The sequence below is a fragment of the Pristiophorus japonicus genome, chromosome 21 (assembly GCF_044704955.1).
Source record: "Pristiophorus japonicus isolate sPriJap1 chromosome 21, sPriJap1.hap1, whole genome shotgun sequence".
Classification (NCBI taxonomy): Eukaryota; Metazoa; Chordata; class Chondrichthyes; family Pristiophoridae; genus Pristiophorus; species Pristiophorus japonicus.
In genome coordinates, this window is record NC_091997.1 from 75,461,309 (window position 1) to 75,488,965 (window position 27,657).

Below are 27,657 nucleotides of genomic sequence, written 5' to 3' on the forward strand. Positions count from 1 at the left end.
TTATTATTTTTTTGATTCCAAATTACCAAAGTCATCTTACAACATCCTGTCCAAATAACGAGTCATCTGCATGCATGAAAGAATTTATTTCATCAACGTGAAACTTGAAGTACACCCAATTGCAACACACCCAAATTCATCATCTTACAGTCCGCCACTGGAAACATTTTGTGACAATTAATAGTTTCACACACAAGATTAATAGGATTGCTGGCATGGGCACAATGGGCCGAATGGCCTCCTAATGTGTCACTTTCTGATCCCATAATTCAGCCATTTTAGTGGCTGAGAGGTAAGCGGTCATCTCTAAACCACACAGATGAGGAAAAGCTTCAGCTTCAGTCCTTGGTTTTATGCCAAGTTTGCTAATCTCAGTCGAGGGCAGTGATCGAGGACTCCGATTGGCTTGTAGTGTCCTGGAGTAGGGAATAATCATCCAGGGCTCTTGGCTTTACATGACAATCCCCACTGGAAGTGTCCGTGTGGCTGCTGGCTGCGAACAAGATCGGGCTTGGCCATTAAGCCTTCTATAGTTGGCACTCACTCCTTTTTTTTAATAGCTCGTGCATGAATCATGACCGCCTGGTTGAGGAACCAGTGTTATGGTGCATATGTGATCTTGTGTCAATGAGACAGTCAACGCCTGCAGAAGAGGAGGAAACGGAAGAAAGATAAGGAGTTTTGTTCTGCATTCAAATTTTAAAAGAATGTACAGTACCTTAAAATAGCACTTCATTTGAATAAACTATCCAGGAGGGAAAGGTAGGAATTTAATCTTATAAATACTGAATGTCAACTGAGACACCCAATAATAATAGAATTCCTTTGGGCTGGATATTTCCTATGTTGCCGCCTCTATTTGTGCCCCCGTGGGGCGGTACTGACAGCGGGGATGGTTACCTGGTGGACGGCCAGCTCCCTGTGCACAGCTGGCAAATTAGTTGCTGGTCTTGCGGGGGCGCTGAGCAGCACCGCCCGGGAGTGTCAAGCCAGCGTGCAACGCCGCAAGTTTTGACTGCGCGGTGAAATTTGTTGTGCTGTGCGCTCACCTTATAGCTCGCCGTGGTGGGACCGCCTGGAAAACCAGGCGGTCGGAGCTGTCCCGGCACCGTGAGTGATGGAATTGGTGTAAGAGGCAAGTTTGATTGTTCTGTTTCGTTTTATTTTCACGGTGTAGCTTATTGTGGGGTGTTTAAGGAATTGGGAATGTTTGTTGTGTTTTTAGGTGCGATTTTCTTTTTTCCACAGAAGCCTCTTGGGGTACTCCTGAGGCCGGCTCTTTGAACAACTGAAAATCCATTGCTAATCAACCTAGAGACCTAAAAGAGGTGTGGAACGCCTCCCATAGCGCTCCGCCCCACACTCCGGGCCCAGCTGGTGAATTTTGCTGACTGAAACGCAAACTGTTCCCGGGCGCAAACTTTACCGCCCCGCCGCCATTACCGCCCCGAAATGAGCAGAACCGAAAATCCAGCCCATAGAATTTACAGCACAGAGACAGGCCATTCAGCTCGTCTGGTCCATGTTGGTGTTCGTACTCCACACGAGCCTCCTCCCACCATACTCTATCTAACCCCATCATCATCTCACTCTGTCAACATATCCTTCTATTCCTTTCTCCCTCATGTATTTATCTAGCTTCCCCTTAAAAGCATCACGCTGTTCGCCTCAACTCCTGTGGTAACATTCTGCGTAAAGAAGTTTCTCCTGAATTCCTTATTGGATTTTCTGATGACGATCTTATATTTATGGCCCCCAGTTTTTGACTCCTTCGCAAGTGGAAATACCATTAAATACGTCTACCCTATCAAACCCTTTCATAATTTTAAAGACATCTATCAGTTCACCTCTCAGCCTTCCTTTTTTCAAGAGAAAAAAACCCCAGTCTGTCCTCTCTTTCCTGAGAATTATAAGCTCTTAGTTCAGGTATCATGCTTGCTAAAGCTTTAAGAAATGAGATTTAAAGAGAATTAAAAATTTTTTTTACGTTGCTGTATTCCTTCCAGGTGCCCCCTTTGTGCGCCTGTTACCTGCGAATTATGCTGACGGAGTTTTAGAGGCGTTACAGGAACCAGAGTTACCAAATCCCCGGAGCATCAGCAACAAAGCAATGAAGGGGCCATCGGGAATACGGTGCGACAGGAACAGAACTGCGTTGTTCGTTTACTTTGGTAAGCTGGCTTGGAATTTTGGGGACATCAGTAGAATTGCCGTATCTTCCCAGATTTTGAAGTGTTTTTCAAAATAAACTAGCTCTCAATGTCTTGCTGCCACGTATTTCTTGATGAGCAAAATACTGCAGATGCTGGAGATCTGAACTAAAAACAGAAAATGCTGGAAATGCTCAGCAGGCCAGGCAGCATCGACCTGAAACGTTAACTCTGTTTCTCTCTTCACAGATGCTGCTTGACCTGCTGAGTATTTCCAGTATTTTCTGATTTTAGTTAATGATGAGGGTGCAAATAAAAGTAGTGCTTTTATTTAAAAAACTTGTATTTATACAGCGCCTTTAACGTAGTGAAACATCCCAAGGCTCTTCACAGGAGTATTATCAGATAAAACAATTTGACACCGAGCCACAAATTAACGCAGGTGACCAAAAGCTTGGTCAAAGAGGGAGGTTTTAAGGAGCGTCTTGAAGGGGGAAAGAGAGCAAGCAGTTACAAAGATGGTATATTCACAGAGTGAGTCCATCACTTTCTGATACCAATGTTAAGGACCAGTGATCCTCTGCAAGGAAAATGTAACACAGGTACACTTGGGTACTACAGGTCGCCACCTGACTGTCCTAGTGCCCAAACTCATAACATTAAAAAAGGCCACAAAGCTCACATCACGCAATGCTAATACTCCAAGCACAAAGAAAGACAGAGCTTGCATTTATGTAGTACCTTTCATGCCACAACCAATGAATTAATTTTGGAGTATAGTCACTGCTGTAATGTAGGAAACGCAGCAGCCAATTTGCGCACAGCAAGCTCCCACAGACAGCAATGTGATAATGACCAGATAATCTGTTTTTTTGTTATGTTGATTGAGAGATAAATATTGGCCAGGACACCGGGGATAACTGCCCTGCTATTCTTTGAAATAGTGCGGTAGGATCTTTTACTTCCACCAGAGCAGACGGCGCCTCGGTTTAACGTTTCATCTGAAAGACGGCACCTCTTACAGTGCAGCACTCCCTCAGTACTTCACTCAAGTAGCTTAGATTTATGTGCTCAAGTCTCTGGAGTGGGACTTTTATGTCCACTTGAGAGACAGCAGACGGGGCCTCGGTTTAACGTCTCATCCGAAATGAGATAAATGAGCAGATAAGCTGTTTTAGTGATGATGATGGTTGAGGGATAAATGTTGGTCCAGGGCAACCTTGCGCTTCGTCAAATAGTGTCATGCAGTCTTCTACATCGTCTTTAAGGCAGGGCCTTGGTTTAACACCTCATTTGAAAGACAGCATCAGCAGTGCAGTACTCTATCAGCACTGTACTGAAACATAGAAACATAGAAAATAGGTGCAGGAGTAGACCATTCGACCCTTCGAGCCTGCACCACCATTCAATAAGATCATGGCTGATCATTCACCTCAGTACCCCTTTCCTGCTTTCTCTCCATACCCCTTGATCCCTTCAGCCATAAGGGCCATATCTAACTCCCTCTTGAATATATCTAACGAACTGGCATCAACAACCCTCAGCGGTAGAGAATTCCACAAGTTCACAATTCTCTGGGTGAAGAAGTTTCTCCTCATCTCGGTCCTAAATGGCTTACCCCTTATCCTTAGACTGTGACCCCTGGTTCTGGACTTCCCCAAAATCGGGAACATTCTTCCCGCATCTAACTTGTCCAGTCCCGTCAGAATTTTATATGTTTCTATGAGATCCCCTCTCATTCTTCTAAGCGCCAGTGAATACAGGCCCAGTCGATCCAGTCTCCTCATATGTCAGTCCTGCCATCCCGGGAATCAGTTTGGTGAACCTTCGTTGCACTCCCTCAATAGCAAGAAAGTCCTTCCTCAGATTAGGAGACCAAAACTGAACACAATATTCTAGGTGAGGCCTCACCAAGTCTCTGTACAACTGCAGTAAGACCTCCCTGCTCCTATACTCAAATCCCCGAGCTATGAAGGCCAACATGCCATTTGCCTTCTTCACCGCCTGCTGTATCTGCATGCCAACTTTCAAAGACTGATGTACCATGACACCCAGGTCTCGTTGCACCTCCCCTTTTCCTAATCTGCCGCCATTCAGATAATATTCTGCCTTCATGAAGTACCAGCCAGAACACCAGAGTGGGGCATGAGCTCTCAAATACCTGATTCAGAGCCAAGAATGGTACCACTGTGCCAAGGCTGAAGCCACATGCTGCATAACTGGAACTACGGAAGTGACTTCGAGGGTTGATATTAGAACATAACATAAGAATTAGGAACAGGAGTAGGCCATCTAGCCTCTCGAGCCTGCTCCGCCATTCAACAAGATCATGGCTGATCTGGCCGTGGACTCAGCTCCACTTACCCGCCCGCTCCCCATAACCCTCAATTCCCTTATTGGTTAAAAATCTATCCATCTGTGATTTGAATACATTCAATGAGCTAGCCTCAACTGCTTCCTTGGGCAGAGAATTCCACAAATTCACAACCCTCTGGGAGAAGAAATTCCTCCTCAACTCGGTTTTAAATTGGCTCCCCCGTATTTTGAGGCTGTGCTCCCTAGTTCTAGTCTCCCCGACCAATGGAAACAACCTCTCTGCCTCTATCTTGTCTATCCCTTTCATTATTTTAAATGTTTCTATAAGATCACCCCTCATCCTTCTGAACTCCAACGAGTAAAGACCCAGTCTACTCAATCTATCATCATAAGGTAACCCTCTCATCTCCGGAATCAGCCTCGTGAATCGTCACTGTATCCCCTCCAAAGCTAGTATATCCTTCCTTAAGTAAGATGACCAAAATTGCACGCAGTACTCCAGGTGTGGCCTCACCAATACCCTGTACAGTTGCAGCAGGTCCTCCCTGCTTTTGTACTCCATCCCTCTCGCAATGAAGGCCAACATTCCATTCGCCTTCCTGATTACCTGCTGCACCTGCAAACTAACTTTTTGGGATTCATGCACAAGGACCCCCAGGTCCCTCTGCACTGCAGCATGTTGTAATTTCTCCCCATTCAAATAATATTCCCTTTTACTGTTTTTTTTTTCCAAGGTGGATGACCTCACATTTTCCGACATTGTATTCCATCTGCCAAATCTTAGTCCATTCGCTTAACCTATCTAAATCTCTTTGCAGCCTCTCTGTGTCCTCTACACAACCCGCTTTCCCACTAATCTTTGTGTCATCCGCAAATTTTGTTACACTACACTCTGTCCCCTCTTCCAGGTCATCTATGTATATTGTAAACAGTTGTGGTCCCAGCACCGATCCCTGTGGCACACCACTAACCACTGATTTCCAACCTGAAAAGGACCCATTTATCCCGGCTCTCTGCTTTCTGTTAGCCAGCCAATTCTCTATCCATCCTCATACATTTCCTCTGACTCCGCGTACCTTTATCTTCTGCAGTAACCTTTTGTGTGGCACCTTATCGAATGCCTTTTGGAAATCTAAATACACCACATCCATCGATATACCTCTATCCACCATGCTCGTTATATCCTCAAAGAATTTCAGTAAATTAGATAAACATGATTTCCCTTCATGAAACCATGTTGAGTCTGCTTGATTGCACTATTCCTATCTAGATGTCCCGTTATTTCTTCTTTAATGATAGCTTCAAGCATTTTCCCCACTACAGATGTTAAACTAACCGGCCTATAGTTACCTGCCTTTTGTCTGTCCCCTTTTTTAAACAGAGGCGTTACATTAGCTGCTTTCCAATCCGCTGGTATCTCCTCAGAGTCGAGAGACTTTTGGTAGATTATAACGAATGCATCTGCTATAACTTCCGCCATCTCTTTTAATACCCTGGGATGCATTTCAACAGGACCAGGGGACTTGTCTACCTTGAGTCCCATTAGCCTGTCCAGCACTACCCCCCTAGTGATAGTGATTGTCTCAAGGTCCTCCCTTCCCACATTCCTGTGACCAGCAATTTTTGGCATGGTTTTTGTGTCTTCCACTGTGAAGACCGAAGCAAAATAATTGTTTAAGGTCTCAGCCATTTCCACATTTCCCATTATTAAATCCCCCTTCTCATCTTCTAAGGGACCAACATTTACTTTAGTCACTCTTTTCCGTTTTATATATCGTTAAAAGCTTTTACTATCTGTTTTTATGTTTTGCGCAAGTTTACTTTCGGAATCTATTTTTCCTTTCTTTATTGCTTTCTTAGTCATTCTTTGCTGTCGTTTAAAATGTTCCCAATCTTCTAGTTTCCCACTAACCTTGGCCACTTTATACGCATTGGTTTTTAATTTGATACTCTCCTTTATTTCCTTGGTTATCCACGGCTGGTTATCCCTTCTCTTACCGCCCTTCTTTTTCACTGGAATATATTTTTGTTGAGCACTATGAAAGAGCTCCTTCAAAGTCCTCCACTGTTCCTCAATTGTGTCACCGTTTAGTCTGTGTTCCCAGTTTACTTTAGCCAATTCTGCCCTCATCCCACTGTAGTCCCCTTTGTTTAAGCATAGTATGATCGTTTGAGACACTACTTCCTCATCCTCAATCTGTATTACAAATTCAACCATACTGTGATCACTCATTCCGAGAGGATCTTTTACTAGGAGATTGTTTATTATCACTGGATCTAAGATAGCTTGCTCCCTTGTAGGTTTTGTAACATACTGTTCTAAGAAACAATCCCGTATGCATTCTATGAATTCCTCCTCAAGGCTACCCCTTGCGATTTGATTTGATTTGACCAATAGGTTAAAATCCCCCATGATTACTGCCGTTCCTTTTTCACATGCCTCCATTATTCCCCTGATTATTGTCCGCCCCATCGTGAAGTTATTATTTGGGGACCTATAAACTATGCCCACCAGTGACTTTTTCCCCTTACTATCTCTAATCTCCACCCACAATGATTCAACATTTTGTTCATTAGAGCCAATATCGTCTCTCACAACTGCCCTGATATCATCCATTATTAACAGAGCTACCCCACCTCCTTTCCCTTCTTGTCTATCTTTCCGAATTGTCACATACCCCTGTATGTTTAATTCCCAGTCTTGGCCACCCTGCAACCACGTTTCAGTAATGGCCACCAAATCATATCCATTTGTAATGATTTGTGCCGCCATCTCATTTACTTTGTTTCAAATGCTGCGTGCGTTTAGGTAAAGTGTTTTAATACTAGATTTTAAACCATATTTTTAGTTTTGACCCCTCCTGCAGCCCCTTTATATTCATACATATTGATGATGAAGTAACCGTGGGGATCTCAGTTCACCATGCCACTCTGGAGCTACACTGGGGCCAATTTGGTCTGGTGAAAAATTGGCCTGCTTTTCACACAGTATTTTGATCTGGGTCACTCCAGTGAATGTGATTTAGACTAATATGGCTCCCATCTTGTTCTCAAACAAGAGAATGGGGAGGCAGAGAAACAAAATAAACTTAAGATAAGTAAGCTAAAAGTTATGTTAAATTACTCAAATAATAAGTATAAAATAAAAGCATAAATAGTGAATGTAGAAGAAAGTGGATTGGAACAAAGAGGGAATGGGGGGGAAGGAGAGACAGAGCAGGAGGAACATTTAATACATTTTATTTTTATTTAGGTTGTTAAAATATATTTTTAATGGTATACAATATTGTCTAAACCATGGCTCAATTGGTAGCACTCTCACCAGAAGCTCAAAACGCTTTCTAGAAACTTGAGCACTTAATCTAGGCTGACACTCCCAGTGCAGTACTGAGGGAGCGCTGCACTGTCAGAGATGCCGTCTTTTGGATGAGTCGTCAAACCGAGGTTCCCTCTGCCCTCTCAGGTGGACATAAAAGAACCCATGGCACTATTTCTGAGAAGAGCAAGGGAGTTATCCCTGGTGTCCTGGCCAATATTTATCCCTCAGTCAACATCGCAAAAACAGATTATTTGGTCATTATCACATTGCTGTTCGTGGGAGCTTGCTGTGCGCAAATTGGCTGCCGCGTTCCCTACATTACAACGGTGAATACACTCCAAACAGTACTTCATTGGTTGTAAAGTGCTTTGGGATATCCCGTGGTTGCAGGTAGGTGAGAAGTAGGCCAATGATTGCAAAAATATCGACTGCACTGGCATGAGTTGGCAGCTTCCTTGATTCTGTTGGTGGCCAACAGGCAGAACTGCCTACTCTACCAACGGCAAGATATTTTGGGCTGATAGTGCACTGTGCCTGGTGCCGACACTATTCGAGCGTTCCACGTAGCTGTTTGGGAATGAGCTGACTTCATGCTAATGATGCAAAGTCATCTCATTTGCCCCTTATATCATCAGTTGGATTTTCTGGCATGGATGGGAAGGGTGGGGTGTGATAGGGGGTAAGAGGTATTGTTGCAGAGGTGGCAACAGTGGCAAAAGGACAGGAGTGGGGGGGGGGGGGGGGGGGTGGGCACCAGGGAATTCAAATTTATAATAATTGAAGCCTCCTCTCCAAATGCATGCTCTGCAGCTACAGTAATGCTCAGCTGCTATATAGTCGTATAATCATAGGCATTCCCTCGAAACGAGGATGACTTGCTTCCACGCTGAAAAGAGATGAGTTCACAGGTGTTTCAATGAAGGACCTAATATTCCGGATCCCAAACTACATCCTGAAGGGTGGAAGATGCCTGTGCTTGGATGTTTTTAACGAGTGGTGTCCGTTGCACCTCAGCCACCACACGGGCTTGACAGAGTTAGGTCTTGGTCCAGTGGCAAGGATTAACCAAGACGACTCTGGAGACCAGCTCTGCTGCACGTACCTAGTGCGCACACATATTGCAGTGTGGACTGGCCTGTGCTGCCCCTGGGCCTCGAGCTCACGCCTCTACTCGGCCCCGATCACATCCCTCCACAAACTTTTGACGTTCCTTCGCCCTACCTCACCACTCCTGCTGTACCTGCCCGTACTACAGTCAGCCATCGCCCTTCTGCAGCAGCACGTGCTGCTCCCTGCAGTGGCATGCCACCGCATGCTGCTCCCTCTAATGGCCCCGGCCTGCTGCTGATCTTGCAGGCCGGGACTGCGCGGATTTTCGGGCCAGGCCACCACACGTTGTCTCGAATTAGAATCAATTCAGGGCATGCACAAGCCTCGCATATAGTTTGTGTGCAGACTCCCAGAGCCCTTTGAGCTGTGCTGTGTGCCTTGGCCTTGGTGCAGGTCTCAGCTTTCTGAGCCCAACAAGATGGGGGAGGGATTGTTACCCCCACTCCCACATAGAACATAGAAACATAGAAAATAGGTGCAGGAGTAGGCCATTCGGCCCTTCTAGCCTGCACCGCCATTCAATGAGTTCATGGCTGAACATGCAACTTCAGTACCCCATTCCTGCTTTCTCGCCATACCCCTTGATTCCCCTAGTAGTAAGGACTTCATCTAACTCCTTTTTGAATATATTTAGTGAATTGGCCTCAACAACTTTCTGTGGTAGAGAATTCCACAGGTTCACCACTCTCTGGGTGAAGAAATTCCTCCTCATCTCGGTCCTAAATGGCTTCCCCCTTATCCTTAGACTGTGTCCCCTGGTTCTGGACTTCCCCAACATTGGGAACATTCTTCCTGCATCTAACCTGTCTAACCCCGTCAGAATTTTAAACGTTTCTATGAGGTCCCCTCTCATTCTTCTGAACTCCAGTGAATACAAGCCCAGTTGATCCAGTCTTTCTTGATAGGTCAGTCCCGCCATCCCGGAAATCAGTCTGGTGAACCTTCGCTGCACTCCCTCAATAGCAAGAATGTCCTTCCTCAGGTTAGGAGACCAAAACTGTACACACTACTCCAGGTGTGGCCTCACCAAGGCCCTGTACAATTGTAGCAACACCTCCCTGCCCTTGTACTCAAATCCCCTCGCTATGAAGGCCAACATGCCATTTGCTTTCTTAACCGCCTGCTGTACCTGCATGCCAACCTTCAATGACTGATGTACCATGACACCCAGGTCTCTTTGCACCTGCCCTTTTCCTAATCTGTCACCATTCAGATAATAGTCTGTCTCTCTGTTTTTACCACCAAAGTGGATAACCTCACATTTATCCACATTATACTTCATCTGCCATGCATTTGCCCACTCACCTAACCTATCCAAGTCGCTCTGCAGCCTCATAGAATCCTCCTTGCAGCTCACACTGTCACCCAACTTAGTGTCATCCGCAAATTTGGAGATACTACATTTAATCCCCTCGTCTAAATCATTAATGTACAGTGTAAACAGCTGGGGCCCCAGCACAGAACCCTGCGGTACCCCACTAGTCACTGCCTGCCATTCTGAAAAGTCCCCATTTACTCCTACTCTTTGCTTCCTGTCTGACAACCAGTTCTCAAGCCATGTCAGCACACTACCCCCAATCCCATGTGCTTTAACTTTGCACATTAATCTCTTGTGTGGGACCTTGTCGAAAGCCTTCTGAAAGTCCAAATATACCACATCAACTGGTTCTCCCTTGTCCACTCTACTGGAAACATCCTCAAAAAATTCCAGATTTGTCAAGCATGATTTCCCTTTCACAAATCCATGCTGACTTGGACCTATCATATTACCTCTTTCCAAATGCACTGCGATGACATCCTTGATAATTGATTCCATCATTTTACCCACTACCGATGTCAGGCTGACCGGTCTGTAATTCCCTGTTTTCTCTCTCCCTCCTTTTTTAAAAAGTGGGGTTACATTGGCTACCCTCCACTCCATAGGAACTGATCCAGAGTCAATGGAATGTTGGAAAATGACTGTCAATGCATCCACGATTTCCAAGGCCACCTCCTTAAGTACTCTGGGATGCAGTCCATCAGGCCCTGGAGATTCATCGGCCCTCAACCCCATCAATTTCCCCAACACAATTTCCCGACAATAAGGATTTCCCTCAGTTCCTCCTCACCAGACCCTCCGACCCCTTTTATATCCGGAAGGTTGTTTGTGTCCTCCTCAGTGAATACTGAACCAAAGTACTTGTTCAATTGGTCCGCCATTTCTTTGTTCCCCGTTATGACTTCCCCTGATTCTGACTGCAGGGGACCTACGTTTGTCTTTACTAACCTTTTTCTCTTTACATATCTATAGAAACTTTTGCAATCCGTCTTAATGTTCCCTGCAAGCTTCTTCTCGTACTCCATTTTCCTTGCCCTAATCAAACCCTTTGTCCTCCTCTGCTGAGTTCTAAATTTCTCCCAGTCCCCAGTTTCTCTGCTATTTCTGGCCAATTTGTATGCCACTTCCTTGGCTTTAATGCTATCCCTGATTTCCCTTGATAGCCACGGTTGAGCCACCTTCCCTTTTTTATTTTTACGACAGACAGGAATGTACAATTGTTGTAGTTCATCCATGCGGTCTCTAAATGTCTGCCATTGCCCATCCACAGTCAACCCCTTCAGTATCATTCGCCAATCTATCCTAGCCAATTCACGCCTCATACCTTCAAAGTTACCCTTCTTTAAGTTCTGGACCATGGTCTCTGAATTAACTGTTTCATTCTCCATCCTAATGCAGAATTCCACCATATTATGGTCACTCTTCCCCAAGGGGCCTCGCACAACGAGATTGCTAATTAATCCTCTCTCATTACACCTTTGACCAAACTTTTGATCATTTGTTCTAATCGCTCTACTTTGATCTCGGTGTCAATTTTTATCTGATTACGCTTCTGTGAAGTACTTTGGGATGTTTTACTACAGTAAAGGTACTATATAAATGAAAAAGAAAGACTTGCATTTACATAGCACCTTTCACGACCACTGGACGTCCCAAAGCACCTTACAGCCAGTGAGGTACTTTTTGAAGCGTAGTCACTGTTGTAATGCAAGAAATGCAGCAGTCAATTTGTGCACATCGAGCTCTCACAAACAACAATGTGACGATGACCATCTATTTTGATCTATTTTAGTGATGTTGATTGAGGGATAAATATTGGCCAGGACACCAGGGATAACTTCCCTGTTCGTCTTTGAAATCGTGCCATGGGATCTTGTACGTCCACCTGAGAGAGCAGACGGGGCCTCGGTTAAAGTCTCATTTGAAAGACGGCACCTCCGACAGTGCAGCGCTCCCTCCCAGCCTAGATTTTTGGGCTCAAGTCTCTGGAGTGGGACCTGAGCCCACAACCTTCTGACTTGGAGTCAAGAGTGTATTGCATCCAAAGATGTCACTGCCTCCAGGGTAAATAAAGATAGGATCGATCACAATCTGTCAGACAATTTGTAAGACTTCAACCTCTCAACACTTGCATCTCTATTCAAGAAGTACAATGGAATCAATGATAAAAGAACATTATGCAAAAACCACAAATTCAAATCCACAAAGGAAATGATATTAGCAAGTACTAGTTAACTTGTTAGTTTATTGTTTCTGATACACTGGTCCTGAATTCACACACGCCCGTGGGGTTCCTGCAAGTTCCGGGTTTAGCCATGCGAAATGTATGCGTCTAAACTTGCAATCTGACTTGAATTCTCTTGACAGATTGCACGCATCTGGAAGTAAAAGGCCTCCATGGGCAGAGAGTTGGGCTATTTGCCCAACTCCTGCCCAGCGAATGTCCTTCAAATTCTTACGACTGATAAAAGCAGGCATAGAATAATACATTTTTTTCAATAATTTAAACATTTAAAATCCTTTTGAATAAGGTAAGTTCATTTTTAGACCCTTTAAAATATGTACATTTATTCAAAAAATTAAATTTTTGTTTTAAGTAATTACATTTCATTTTGATTAATTTCTGTGTTCTTGGGGGTTTTCCCATTCATACTTGTGGTGGTTCCTTATCGGTACCGCCATCCATATGTACGGAAACACCATAAGTATGAATGGGAATACCCTTACTCTGATAAGTTGGGTCAGCCCATGTAATCCCAGGGATGCGAATGAAACTCTTACGCTCCTGGGATACGTGGGACTCTCCAGCCAGGGTAAACAACCTCTCAGCATCTACCCTTTCAATTTCCCTCTGAGTCTTCTGTTTCAATGGGGTCAAGTTCCGGCCTCAGTTGCTCCTATTGTTTTGGAATAGCTAGTTTAGAATGGAGTATCTTAGAAATTGCAATTCTTGGCATTTAGTTTGCTCCAGTTCTAGTGAGTTGGAACAGTTTCATTTTAGAACAGATTTTTTTTTTCAAAAGGGGGCATGTCCGGCCACTTTCGCCTGTTTTGCAAGTTTAGGCAGCAAAAACTTACTCCAAACTAACTTGGAATGGATTTTTGTACGCTTAGAAAAACCTTGCCTACACTTAGAAATCAGGCTTAGGGAACGAGAGATGGTGGGGGATTGGGGGGAGGGAAGTTTACAAGCATTAAACACTTCACTTTTACAAATAAAGAGACATCAGCAATAATTAATGATAAATAAATCAATAAATCAATCAATAAATCAATCAAAAAAAATTAAAAGATAAATTTTTTTTTAAAAAATCAATAAATAAAAAATTATGTTTCTACTCACCGACTGCAGCACCGGGAGCCCTCCAACAGCGTACTGGGATCCCCCCACCCCAGTGTCTGTCTCTCTATCTGTCAGTGTCTCTCTGTGTTTCTGACAGCGATGGGGGGGGGTGGGAGGAAGGAGGGAAGGGGGGGGGGGGAGGAGAGAAGAGGAGGGAGAGGGGGAGGAGAGGGGGCAGGGAGGGGAGAGGGGGAGGGAGGGGAAAAGGGGAGGGAGGAGAGGAGAGGGGAGGAGGAGAGAGGAGAGGGGAGGAGAAGAGAGGAGGGGGAGGAGAGGGAGGGGAAGAGAAGAGAGGAGGGAGGGGGGGAGGCTGAACGGGCCCGGCCGACGAGAGGAAGCCAGGCCGAAGACTTCGGGCGGAGCCCGCCCCCAGCAAGATGCCGGGCGGGCCCCGCCGAGGACGTGGAGGGAGGGGGAACGGCTGAACAGGACGGGGGGGCGGGGAGCGGACCGGACCTGAAGGGGGGAGTGGAGCCGGAGCAGACCTGGACGGGGGTTGGGGGGGGGGGAGAGCTGGAGCAGGAGCTGAAGCTCAAGACGAGGGAGGTCCAGTCCGATCTTCGCCACCCCAGTGAGCTCATTCGGCTAGGGCTAGGGGTGGTGTGCTTTGGGCCCTTCCCATGCAGCCTCGGCGGCTTGGAGCTATTGCACATGCGCACACACTCTAGCGCGCATGTGTAGAGGTCCCGGCACTGTTTTCAGCGCCGGGACCTGGCTTCGCCCCCCACAGCTTGTACTGCGCTGAATATGGTGGAGAATACCGAGGTAAATATTAGGCGCGTTTTTTGTTCTAGAAAGTCGGCGGACCTCTTGGAGGTGCGTTGTTCTATGGGTCAGTCAAAACTTGGGCCCAATGAGATCACACCTCATTCTTCTAAACTCTAGAGTGTATAGGCCCATTCTACAATGTATTACCTCCGCAAGATCCTACAAATCCCCTGGGAGGACAGATGCACCAACATTAGCGTCCTTGACCAGGCCAACATCCCCAGCATTGAAGCACTGACCACAGCTCCACTGGGCAGGCCACATCGTTTGCATGCCAGACACGAGACTCCCAAAGCAAGCGCTCTACTTTGAACTCCTTCACGACAAACGAGCCAAAGGTAGGCAGAGAAAACGTTACAGGGACACCCTCAAAGCCTCCCTGATAAATTGCAACATCCCCACCGACACCTGGGAGTCCCTGGCCAAAGACCGCTCTAAGTGGAAGAAGTGCATCCGGGAAGGCACTGAGCACCTCGCGTTTCATCGCCAAGAGCATGCAGAAAACAAGCGCAGACAGCGGAAAGAGTGTGTGGCAAACCAATCCCACCCACCCCTTCCCTCAGCGACTATCTGTCCAACCTGTGACAGGGACTGTGGTTCTCATATTGGGCTGCTCAGCCATTAAATAACTCATTTTAAGAGTGGAAGTAAATCTTTCTCGATTCCGAGGGACTGCCTATGATGATGATGATGATGCTTTTGCTGCATTTACAGGTTTGTGGCCGTGTCAGAACCAGTTCTACTGGATTCCTGGCTAATATTCTCTCCTTAACCAACACCAGCCAAAGCAAATTAGTTGATCATTCATCTTGTCACCATTTGGCTAATCTTGCTTTGTGTACAATTGCAGCCACATTTGTCCAAAAGCAGGCTCTGCCCTTCAAAGGAATTCATTTTACGTGAAATGCTTTAAGGTGTTCCTGAACAATGTAAATACTATATTTTTTCTTCCTTCTTCCTCTATAATGAGCTCCAAAACCATGCAAAATTTTCATGACTTCAATTGAAAATAAAATTGGGTGCAGTGAAGTAAGGTAAGAACATAAGAACTAGGAGCAGGAACAGTTTCCATACGGCCCCTCGAGCCTGCTCCGCCATTCAATAAGATCACGGCTGATTTTCTACGTCAACTCCACTTCCAACTCCCAACCCCCGATCAACCATATCCCTTGATTCCCTTTGAGTCTAAAAATCTATCGATCTCAGCCTTGAATATACACAACGGCTGAGCATCCACAGCCCTCTGGGGTAGGGAATTCCAAAGATTCACAACCCTCTGAGTGAAGAAATTTCTTCTCATCTCAGTGCTAATTGCCCGACCCCTTATCCTGAGACTGTGCCCCCTAGTTCTAGACTCTCCAGCCAGGGGAAACAGCCTCTCGGCATCTACCCTGTCAAACCCTTTCAGAACACGGGCTGCCGATCCGCTATCGCTATTGTGCTTCCGGCCAGGACAAATTTCATCCCTTAAACCTAAAACCAAACTGTGACGAAGAGGTCCATGGAGGCCTGACTGGTTAGGGGTGGTAGGTTTCCTTTTCTGAAGTGCATTGGTGAAACATTTGGATTTTTAATGACAACCTTGCAGCTTTCGTGGTCATTTTTATTCCTATAAATTACTGGATTTGTTGAATTGAATTGCACAACTTTACCACCGTTGAGTTTGCAGTCCCAGTCTCTGGGTTGCCAGTCTAATACCAGAACCTCGTGCTTAGTTTTTGTGTGACAACAGTGTTAAGAGGCTTGGCACCTCAACTGCAGAGCAAACTTAAAGCGCAAAGAGTATAAACTATTGCTGACAGTTTTTGTTTGAATGGTGTTCTCTCATTGACCTCCAAGTCATGTTGTGTGAAGGTTAGTTCACAAGTATCCAATGTATTTAAATGGTGGCAGAAACAGTGATAGTATCATCATCATCATAGGCAGTCCCTCGGGATCGAGGAAGACTTGCTTCCACTCTAAAAGTGAGCTCTCAGGTGGCTGAACAGTCCAATATGAGAACCACAGTCCCTGTCACAGATGGGACAGATAGTCGTTGAGGGAAAAGGTGGGTGGGACAGGTTTGCCACATGCTCTTTCTGCTGCCTGCGCTTGATTTCTGCATGCTCTCGGCGATGAGACTCAAGGTGCTCAGCGCCCTCCCGGATGCACTTCCTCCACTTAGGGTGGTCTTTGGCCAGGGATTCCCAAGTGACGATGGGGATGTTGTATGTATGGTAGTACGGCCGTTTGATCTAAGGCGCTGGATTAAGGCTTTAATCTGGTGCGGTCCAGCGCAGAGCTCTTCGCCCGAAAGGAGTGGCCGAGCTCGGTGTCAAGAAGAAGAGAACGGAAAGCAACACAAATGCTGGTTCAAATCACCTCAAAGTAGCAGCAGGAGGAGGAGGAGGCGGGAGAGCATAAGCGAACAACTATGGACAAAAGGACTCCCATCACAGAAGGCTTTGATTCCCACGGCTGCTGTGGAAGATCATTGGTTCTGCATCACACAGCACAGCAGTACACTGTCGTAAACACCTGACTAATAATGCTGAGTGAACCCGTATAAACCCGGATTTTAAATGTATTGTCCGCCTCCTTTTTAGTTACCTATTTTATCATTAGGTGTTCTAGAAGGTGGAGATGACATGAAATGGCCGTTGAACTTTATGGGCTCCATTTTCTGTTTAATGATCCTGGCTGTGTTGGGTTACCTGGGCACCGCATGTAGGGGAGACTTGGGCGTGCTCCTTTCCGGCTGTGCGATCGTCATCCCCTTCGCATCCTGTGATCCAACACATCCAGGTGCAGTAACAATTAAATCTGCACCTTGTTTTCCTCAAAGTAAACATGGCAGCAACACGGTTAACATATAAGTGAACGAATGATCAGCCTGTGGATCGGACGTCCCAGGGAGATGGTGGAAGCACTGAGTATTGATTCAACAAAATGCAAATTAGATGAATTTATTTCAGAAAATATGTGAGAAAGCACTCCTGATCCACAGGGCGTTCTCTCCGAGGCTGTCCTTGTCTCACTGCAGTTGCTGGGGAAACCCGACTGGCCTCAGTAAAACCTGCAAAGCAGGTCGAATCCTATTTAAAATGCCAATGTTGGGGTAAAAAGACTTCTCCTCCTCAAGGTGGTCTCCCTGATGTAAGGAATCGACACCTGCCCTTTGACATAGAGACCATGGAATCACTCAGACGAAACCTTCGGTTCAACCGGTTTTATTTGAGCATATGCAAGGGAAGATTTAAACGTGAACCTTCCCAGAACAATAGTTCTCACTCACAATTATACAACAAACCCAAGTGTCTGCCTCTCCCACAAAAACGCCGGTTGGTTTACTGCTTATCAGCGAAGTTACATTGATTGGTCGTCTCATATCAGTCTGGCTCTGAGTGGTGCTTCCAAACTGTCCATCTCCCATCATGTGTCACTTTGTGTTGTTCAGTGATGTGAACTTTACCTTAGTCCCCATGACGTGTGAAGTTATTCTGTTCCCAAACACCGGCTTTCACATCACTTCCCCGAGAGAACTCTAGTCAAAATGTTATGTATTTTAACTGCTGACCTTTCCACTGCCCTTGTTATTCAGCAATGAGTGTATGTGTTATGTTCTATCAGTCTGTGTTGAGAGTCAGTCCAGCAGATGGTTCATTTACCAGCAAGCTTTGTTTCTTAGCCGTTCTCCATTTTAAAACCCATTTGTAAGTAAGTTTTATAAGTGAGCTTTACATGCATATAAGCGAATGTCTACTTTCACTTTGGTGACTGTCTTTTTTATTCCCTTACACCAACCTGCCTCCTGGCAGTATCTTCCCTGCGCCCCTTCCGTCCCACCTCAGCTGGAGCCGGCTTCCGGATACTTCGATTATTTGCCCATTTAACACCCCACCCGCACTCACTCGCACTCGCTCATCCATATTAAAATCCCCACCCCCACGGTTCCCAAATCCCTACCGCTGGGGGTTTTCCTCACCTCATGTCTCGGTCTGACGGAGGCTAATTGATAGAGATTGCTTGTTGTGATTAGTCAACAACTCCATTACCTTTGTAACGTGCTCTTTTTTGGTCAGGGCAGACACGATGGGCCGAATGGCCTCGTGCCGTGCCGTAAAATTCTATGATGTGAGGACCAGGATGGTAGAAGGTGTTTTTGTTGGATTTGGTCTTTTTCAGTCTAGCTATTCCTATGTTTAAATAACAGAATAGATAATTATATCTACGATTTCGCCAGAAATACTGAACAGAGGAAATTGTCGTACCCACACTTGAGATACCACTACAGATTGCAGCCAAACAAATTCTTACTCCTTAGTTCTTTCTATGTAATTCATTGAAGGAGCCCTAGGGTTTCCCTCACAAATAGTTTTTCACCCTGAAGCTTTTGGAATGAATGTTCTTCTATTTTACTTACATTTTTCAGGGTTTCATGTCATTGATGAAATTTTGGAAGTAACTGGATCTGGTTGTCCTCCTGAATTCTTAAACATTCGGGTTCCTTCCGGAGACGCAGTTTTTGATCCGGACAACACAGGGAAGGTCCAGCTGCCATTCCAGCGCGGTCGGTGGACAAAAAGCTCAGGCCAAAGTCCAAACAACCCCCGAGTGCAGGTAAGTTATACAATTAGCAGCATTGGCCAAATAAATAGTGCATATTTCTAATTTGGAACTTTATAGGATACAGATATAAAGTGGGAGATGCAGTTCTCCAAATGATGAGTTCCCAATCTCAGCTCTTCCTTCCTTCAGAGCGAGTGTGGGGTGGGGTGGGGGAAATGATTCCTAATTCCTAAATAAGTGTCAGTTGTGGCTCAGTGGGTAGCACTCTCTTGCCTCTGAGTCAGAAGGCTGTGGGTTCAAGTCCCACGCAATCTAAGCTGATACTTCAGTGCAGTGCTGAGGGAGTGCTGCACTAGTTAGCACAGGCACAGATTTTAACACCAATAAAAATGATATACGATTAAATGAAAAGTTAGCAGGCTGATAGAAGATACACTCCCAAGGGAATCAGAGACGACATTCTGAACTAAAGGTGCATGCTTTTTCGTTTAGTCTCTTATGTGATATGCCTGTTCTTCAAAGGAATCTATTTTTGGTGGTGGTGTTCAGGGGAGGAATGTTGGTCACTGGGAGAACTCCCTACTTTTCTTCAAGAACTGCCATGAAGTCCTTTGCATCCACCTGAGCAGGCAGATAGGGCTTTGGTTTATTACTTCATCTGACAGATAGCATATTTTGGGATGATGGTGCTTGGTTTGATCCGCCGGTTCCATTGCAATATTAATAATCATAGACAGTAGAGTTCTGTGGTTAAGGTTAAGAGAAATGATTCAGAGGTGAATGTTGCAAATTGCAACCAAGCTGTGTTGTATGGTGGAAAACGTTATCTTGTTGCTGGGTGCAGAAAACTTCAGTACTTTATGAACACAAAAATTGATTACAAACAAATTGGTAGAGAAAAATTTGTGTGTAACAACTTACATCTGTCTTTATTCCAGATAAACCATGTCACTGCATGGATAGATGGAAGCTCTATCTATGGGTCATCCCGTTCCTGGAGTGATGCCCTGCGTAAATTTACTGATGGGCTTTTGGCCTACGGTTCAAACATCATGTCGCCTCGGCAAAGTGCTGGAATGATTCGTTTGTGGAAAATGGCAGATCCCGCAACCGGGGAACAGGGACTTGAGGGATTATATGGTAAATAGTTTGGACTCCTCAATGTGCTTTGAACTGTAATCACATCTCTTGGGAATTATAACTCATTTCTGATTTTTTTTTTCAGAAAGTGGATCAAATTGTTACTTTCGAATAACTTACTTAGCATTGTCAATGAGCTTATTTTCTTGATGTAGAATTTAATGCACAGATCAGAAAGCCAGTTTGTTGCGACTTACAATCTGGCTGTGTACAATGACGTCTGTCAGTTTTCTCTCAATCTATGTAACATTTGTGCTGCTATTTGCAAAGCTCAGCAAATACTGATTGAAAACCAAACGCACTAGTTGGGGATTCGCTTGAAAACACATCGGGGCCCAAATTGCCCCTCCAAATAATGATTCGCCGTCCACGGGGCGGCGAGGAATGGCCACCGACTCTCTGTGGAGGGGCCGCCATTTTTTTTTAAAGTTGCCCTACCTCAGGAGTGGCGCGGTGTCTGGGACTGCTCCGCCTGTTTTCCCGCCGCGGCGTGCACGCACCAACCCCTTTCCGACTGGCGGGAACCTCCTCCCGAAATTGCTCCGCGGGAGTGGCCACGCCCCCGACAGCTGTCGGTGCACTCTCTTGTGAAATGGCGGCACAGCCACCCTTAAAGGGGAGGGCACACTGCCGCGGACGCCATGTTATTTATTTTTTGTTGGCCGACTTGCCAGGTTGGTCCGACAATTATGCCCACGGCTTCTGATGACTAATCCGAGCGGCAGACCCGCGGCAAGGTCACTTCCGCACCGCGCTCGACCGGAACACCGCACCACGGAGAGAAAAAAAACAAAGTGCTGAGTTTCTCCGGTATCTCCACCCCATGGACTGGGCGGAGAAAAACTTTAAAAAACAGTAGGTGCGCCCTGTTTCGGGTGGAGGGCAATTTTTACCCCATCAAGTGCAGTCCAAGAGGATCCATTTAATGAAATCGTCAAAGTACATTCACTTCACCGAGGAAGTGTAAGAATAACAGTTGCATAGATCATTTATATCTCTTTTCAACATAATTTTTCTAGTTCCTATTTTATTAGTATTGCTACTACTGTCATTCCTCTACTTAATGGACCAAAAATGGCGGTCTCTATGGGTGCGAACAATTTGCTAACTTGTCAAAATGTCTTTGGACAGTTCCAACGCATCCCTGGGAGAAGAAACAGAGAAACATAGAAAATAGGTGCAGGAGTAGGCCATTCGGCCCTTCGAGCCTGCACCACCATTCAATATGATCACAGCTGATCATGCAACTTCAGTACCCCATTCCTGCTTTCTCCCCATACCCCTTGATCCCTTTAGCTGTAAGGGTCACATCTATCTCCCTTTTGAATATATCTAACGAACTGGCCTCAACAACTTTCTGTGGTAGAGAATTCCACAGGTTCACAATTCTCTGGATGAAAAAGTTTCTCCGCATCTCGGTCCTAAATGGCTTACCCCTTATCCTTAGACTGTGACCCCTGGTTCTGGACTTCCCCAACATCGGGAACATTCTTCCTGCATCTAACCAGTCCAATCCGGTCAGAATTTTATATGTTTCTATGAGATCCCCTCTCATTCTTCTAAATTCCATTGAATATAAGCCTAGTTGATCCAGTTTTTCTTCATATGTCAGTCCTGTCATCCCGGGAATCAGTCTGGTGAACCTTCGCTGCACTCCCTCAACAGCAAGAATGTCCTTCCTCAGATTAGGAGACCAAAACTGTACACAATATTCAAGGTGTGGCCTCACCAAGGCCCTGTACAACTACAGTAAGACCTCCCTGCTCCTATACTCAAATTCTCTCGCAATGAAGGCCATCATGCCATTTGCCTTCTTCACTGCCTGCTGTACCTGCATGCCAACTTTCAATGACTGATGTACCATGACACCCAGGTCTCGTTGCACCTCATCTTTTTCTAATCTTTCACCATTCAGATAATATTCTGCCTTCCTGTTTTTGCCACCAAAGTAGATAACCTCACATTTATCTACATTATACTGCATCTGCCATGCATTTGCCCACTCACCTAATCTGTCCAAGTCACCCTGCAGCCTCTTCGTATCCTCCTCACAGCTCACACTGCCACCCAGCTTAGTGTCATCTGTAAACTTGGAGATATTACATTCAATTCCTTCGTCGAAATCATTAATGTATATTGTAAATAGCTGGGGTCCCAGCACTGAACCTTGTAGTACCCCATTAGTCACTGCCTACCATTCTGAGAAAACCCGTTTATTCCCACTCTTTGCTTCCTGTCTGCCAACCAGTTCTCTATTCACGTCAATACATTACCCCCAATACCATGTGCTTTAATTTTGCACAATAATCTCTTATGTGGGCCTGTCCAGCGAATGTCCTTCAAACTCTTGCGCCTGGTAAAAGCAGGCGTAAGGCCTTCTTTTATCAGTGTAAGAGTTTTAAATGATAGAAAAATAAAATCTTATCAATAATTTTTATATTAAAAACCCAGTCCATTAAGGTAAGTTTATTTTTACCCCTATTAAAACACATTAAAAAAACATTCCCCCATATAATTTTTTGCCTAAAACATTTAATTTAATTAAATTTCAATTAATTTAAAATATGTGAAGTGGTTTTCTTATCTATTTAAAATGTTTGTGTTTTGGGGGTATCCTCATTCATAGAAATGGTGATCTCTGTGAAACAAAATGGAACTCACCATTACTGTGAATGGGGATACACAATTTTAATTGGTTGATCCGGCCCACATGATCTCAGGCTGCACATAATTTCTTGGAGACGCATAGAGGCCTCATAGCACAAGTCCAGGACCACCAGGTATTTTCATTAAAAAAGCCTCCGACTGCAAATTTTGGCCCAATGTTCCGCTCTTGTTCCTCCTAAGCTTTAAATGCAGTTGGCTCTTGCTCCAACCCTGAATGCTCAGTGTTGAAATCAAGTTTCATTGCATCTCCTGCTTTAACTCATTCTTTCTCAGGGCCTCAAACCCATGGACCTGCTGTCTCCCATCGTTTTCCCTTCTTCCTTTAATCTAAAGGTTTATTAAAACTGAAGAGTTTGTTATTACCATCTTGATTCACCTTGCCATCTCTCATGTTCTCTTTAACCTTGCATTGCCTCCACGGGACTTTGCCCTCCTCAAAGATTTCTCGATAATTTTCTCAGTCAGAAAAGATAGACATTTCTGGAAAACATGAGACACACCCAGGCGAAGTAGTGGACACAATCGACAGGATGTAACTCTTAAAAATTCCTTCACCTTTAAAGCAAAAGGAGTACAAGTTAATGATTGTCACAGTGAATGCTGAATACCTGTACAAGAATTTACTGGATACTTATTTGGCCTTTAAAGTACAGTATTTACGCTCTCAATGGTTCCAAGAGCAGGTCTTGTCCTCTACATTCTGGAAGATTTGCCTTTTTCAATAATCTGTCTTTTGAAAACGATAGTATTTTTTAATGGATAAACTCTTGTTGAATCTTTCCCCTCATTTACTTTGTGCAGTCCCAGTATCACTTGACATAAATTGCAATAATGTCACAGAATAATACCGGCGCTTAGAGGGTTAAGTTACGAGGACAGATTGCATAGACGATGTTTGTATTCCCTTAAGTATAGATGATTAAGAGTTGATGATAAAAGGATATGATCGAGAGAAACTATTGCCTCTGGTGAGAGAACCCGGAACAGGGGGTGGGGGTAAATAACCTTAAAATTAGAGCTATACTGTTCAGGGGTGATGTCAGAAAGCACTTCTTTACACAAAGAGTAGTGGGAATCTGGAACTCTCTTCCCTAAAATGCTGTTGAGGCTAGGAGTCAATTGAAAATGTCAAAACTGAGATTGATAGATTTTTGTTAGGTAAGAGTATATGGAAACAAGGTGAGTAAATGCTGTAAAGGTGCAGATCAGCCATGATCTAATTAAATGGCGGAGTAGGCTGGAGGGGCTGAATTGGCTACTGCTGTTCCTATGAATCTAGTTCTTCCAATTCAATTTCAGAATTCAGATAAGTTGCAAAAACTATAGTAAAATCCTGTCTTTATCCATGTCATTTACCTTTGAAGTCAGGTTGCAAGCTGAAATTTGACATGGTCATGTCCAGAAATGTAATTAACATTGAGGCTGGATGATTAGACAAACCTTTGATGAGGTTGGATCAAGGAATGCTGTTGACAAGTTCTTGCTGTCTAACACAGCAAAATGCCCCAAGGTACTTCGCAAAAGAGGGGTATGGAAGGAAAGTGCGCAGGTGGTAGGGGAAAGTTAGGGCAGGTGAGAGACGTGGCAAGATGGAAGGGTTTAGGAAGAGAATCCCAGTGTGTGAAGTGTGAGGATGAAAGACGGTGGAGTGGTTGTGGCGGGGGCGGGGCGGGGAGGCGTGGAGTGAGGTGAGTGGGGGAGTCAGAAACTCGGGTCTCAATTTTCCCCAGTGATTTGCGCCGTTTTTTTCGAGCAGGCTGCTCTTTTTGGCTTAAGTTGAAAATCCCCAGTTTCCCCAATCAATTTGCACCAGCGTAACTCAGTCAGTTACAATTTTTTTAAGTCAGTTTTTTTTTCAGCCAAAGGGGGCGTAACCTGCCACCTACGCCACTTCTGGCCATTTAAGGATGTTTGGCCAGCTGGGAGTTACTCCAGTTCTGTGTAGGCCAGCCTTTGTGGCCTCTCCAGAAAAACCTTCCCTGGAGTTAAGGAAATTGGCGCAGGTAAATAAAGCGGCCCGGATACAATGAAAGAATTGAAAAACACATCGCAAGAAACTTACCTCCAATCTCGCCCAAAGGCTGTCCGGTCCCTTTCTTAGTCCCCGGTTCACACACACACAGTCTGGTCCCGTTCTCGGTCCCCGAGAGAGAGAGGGAGAGAGAGACGCCAAAAAAATGCATTGGGGAAAATTGAGCCCACAAGCACTGCAGGCCCTGGACCCCCCCCAATCAGCACTTCCTACAAGTCCTGCTCTACACCAGGGGAATTCCATTGCAGAATCAACCATCTTTGTGCCCTAATATTAGGTACTTCATCATAAAATCCAGATAAGGTTTCAGAAAATGAAAGAATATTCCTTGACGATGAGGGGACAAAAGGTTAGCAATACATTTTTGCTAAATCTTCATGATCTCTTTTTGCACTTTTGTTTTTCGCTGACAGATTTTGGAAATCCAAGAGCAAATGAGAGCCCCTTCCTCAAAGCAGAAAGCATCATCTGGTTCCGATACCACAATCACTTGGCTACCCAGCTCAAAAAACAGAATCCCTCGTGGAAGGATGAAGATTTATTTCAGAATGCCAGGAAACAAGTGATTGCCACCTTCCAGGTAACTTCAAACCAGTATGAAAGTGTTGTTCATATTGCATTTTGTGGTTCATTTTATTGGGATAGATTAAATACTTTCTTCCGTAACAAGCCATCCGCTTCATTGTTTACTGACCTTGACCATCAGCAAGGCTCCAGCATCAGTGTTTATAACACAACTATTACTGAACCATGCACAACAATGTCACCATTACAAAGATATTACTTCCCACTGACAATCATTTTTACAACAGTTCATATGAAGTTTTTGGTTAATGTAACAGATCCATGGGAGTTTATTTTCTATACATTTTCTGGCCTGTAAGACAAAAAGTATCTGTATATTCAATCTACCTTTTCATATTTAAGGTTCGACAGCTCATTCATTGAGCCTCAGACTTGGGCTAGAATGGCTTTAAGAACATAAGGAATAAGAGCAGGAGATATGGCCCCTCGAGCCTGCTCCACCATTCAATAAGATCATGGCTGATCTGATCATGGACTCAGCTCCACTTCCCTGCCCGCTCCCCATAACCGATTTGCTTGAACCCTTCCAGTCTGAGCAACGCACATTGGGCTCAAGTTTCGGCTCGAGTTGCTCCTATTTTTTTGGAGCAACTAGTTTAGAATGGAGTATCTTAGAAATTGCAATTCTCGGCATTTAGTTTGCTCCGGTTCTAGTGAGTTAGAATAGTTTCGTTTTAGAACAGTTTTTTTTTTCAAAAGGGGGCGTTACCAGCCACTTACGCCTGTTTTGCAAGTTTAGGCAGCGAAAACTTACTCCAAACTAACTTAGAATGGAGTAAGTGTAGATTTTTGTACGCTCAGAAAAACCTTGCCTACACTTATAAATCAGGTATAGGGAACGAGAGATGGTGGGGGGGGGCGGTGGGGAGGGAAGTTTACAAGCATTAAACACTTCACTTTTACAAATAAAGAGCCATCATCAATAATAAATGATACATAAATCAATAAATCAACCAATAAATCAATCAAAAAAAATTAAAAAATTTTAAATAAAAAAAATCAATTAGTACAAAATTAAGTTTCTACTCACCTACTGCAGCACCGGGAGCCCTCCAACAGCGTGCTGGGACGCCCCCCCAGTGTGTGTGTCTCTCTCTCTGTCTCTGTCAGTGTCTCTCTCTCTCTGTCTCTGTCTCTCTGTGAATCTGACAACAAGGGGTAGGGGGGAGAGAGCGGGGAGGGAGGGGAGGAGAAGAGGGGGAAGGGCTGAATGGGAGGGAGGGCGGGAGGCTGAACAGGAGGGAGGGAGCTGAACGGGAGAGAGGAGCTGAACGGGAGGGAGGGAGGGAGGCTGAACGGAAGGGGGAGGGGGACCTGAACGGGAGGGACAGTTGCTGAACGGGAGGGAGGGTGGGGGGGAGCTGGGAAGGAGGGAGCGGGGGGGGAAGCTGAACGGGAGGGAGGGAGGGGTGGGGAGCTGAATGGGAGGGAGGGGGGGAGAGGCTGAATGGGAGGGAGGGGGGAGCTGAACGGGAGGGCGGTGGGGAGCTGAACGGGAGGGAAATTACAGTGAAAATAGAAACATAGAAAATAGGTGCAGGAGCAGGCCATTCAGCCCTTCTAGCCTGCACCGCCATTCAATGAGTTCATGGCTGAACATGAAACTTCAGTACCCCCTTCCTGCTTTCTCGCCATAACCCTTAATCCCCCGAGTAGTAAGGACTTCATCTAACTCCCTTTTGAATATATTTAGTGAATTGGCCTCAACTACTTTCTGTGGTAGAGAATTCCACTGGTTCACCACTCTCTGGGTGAAGAAGTCTCTCCTCATCTCGGTCCTAAATGGCTTACCCCTTATCCTTAGACTGTGACCCCTGGCTCTGGACTTCCCCAACATTGGGAACATTCTTCCTGCATCTAACCTGTCTAAACCCGTCAGAATTTTGAACGTTTCTATGAGGTCCCCTCTCATTCTTCTGAACTCCAGTGAATACAAGCCCAGTTGATCCAGTCTTTCTTGATAGGTCAGTCCCACCATCCCGGGAATCAGTCTGGTGAACCTTCGCTGCACTCCCTCAATAGCAAGAATGTCCTTCCTCAAGTTAGGAGACCAAAACTGTACACAATACTCCAGGTGTGGCCTCACCAAGGCCCTGTACAACTGTAGCAACACCTCCCTGCCCCTGTACTCAAATCCCCTCGCTATGAAGGCCAACATGCCATTTGCTTTCTTAACCGCCTGCTGTACCTGCATGCCAACCTTCAATGACTGATGTACCATGACACCCAGGTCTCGTTGCACTTTCCCTTTTCCTAATCTGTCACCATTCAGATAATAGTCTGTCTCTCTGTTTTTACCACCAAAGTGGATAACCTCACATTTATCCACATTATACTTTATCTGCCATGCATTTGCCCACT

The 27,657-nt window shown here is 45.2% G+C and overlaps 1 protein-coding gene and 1 long non-coding RNA gene across 3 annotated transcripts in view; one reads left to right on the forward strand and one right to left on the reverse strand.

Moving 5' to 3' along the window:
* LOC139234116 (dual oxidase 2-like) overlaps nt 1-27,657 on the forward strand; it is a 141,363-nt gene that overhangs the window by 13,170 nt on the left and 100,536 nt on the right. For both annotated transcript variants that reach the window (XM_070865075.1, XM_070865074.1), the window contains exons 4-7: nt 2,007-2,171; nt 18,736-18,923; nt 19,811-20,012; nt 25,125-25,291. In XM_070865075.1, coding sequence (XP_070721176.1) covers nt 2,007-2,171; nt 18,736-18,923; nt 19,811-20,012; nt 25,125-25,291 — 722 coding nt within the window. The remainder of the gene's footprint in view (nt 1-2,006; nt 2,172-18,735; nt 18,924-19,810; nt 20,013-25,124; nt 25,292-27,657) is intronic.
* Nucleotides 117-26,466, reverse strand: LOC139234118 (uncharacterized). The gene is made up of 3 exons (XR_011588278.1): nt 26,327-26,466; nt 23,043-23,234; nt 117-643 (listed from the first exon to the last, which is right to left on the reverse strand). It is a non-coding gene; the product is annotated as an uncharacterized lncRNA (long non-coding RNA).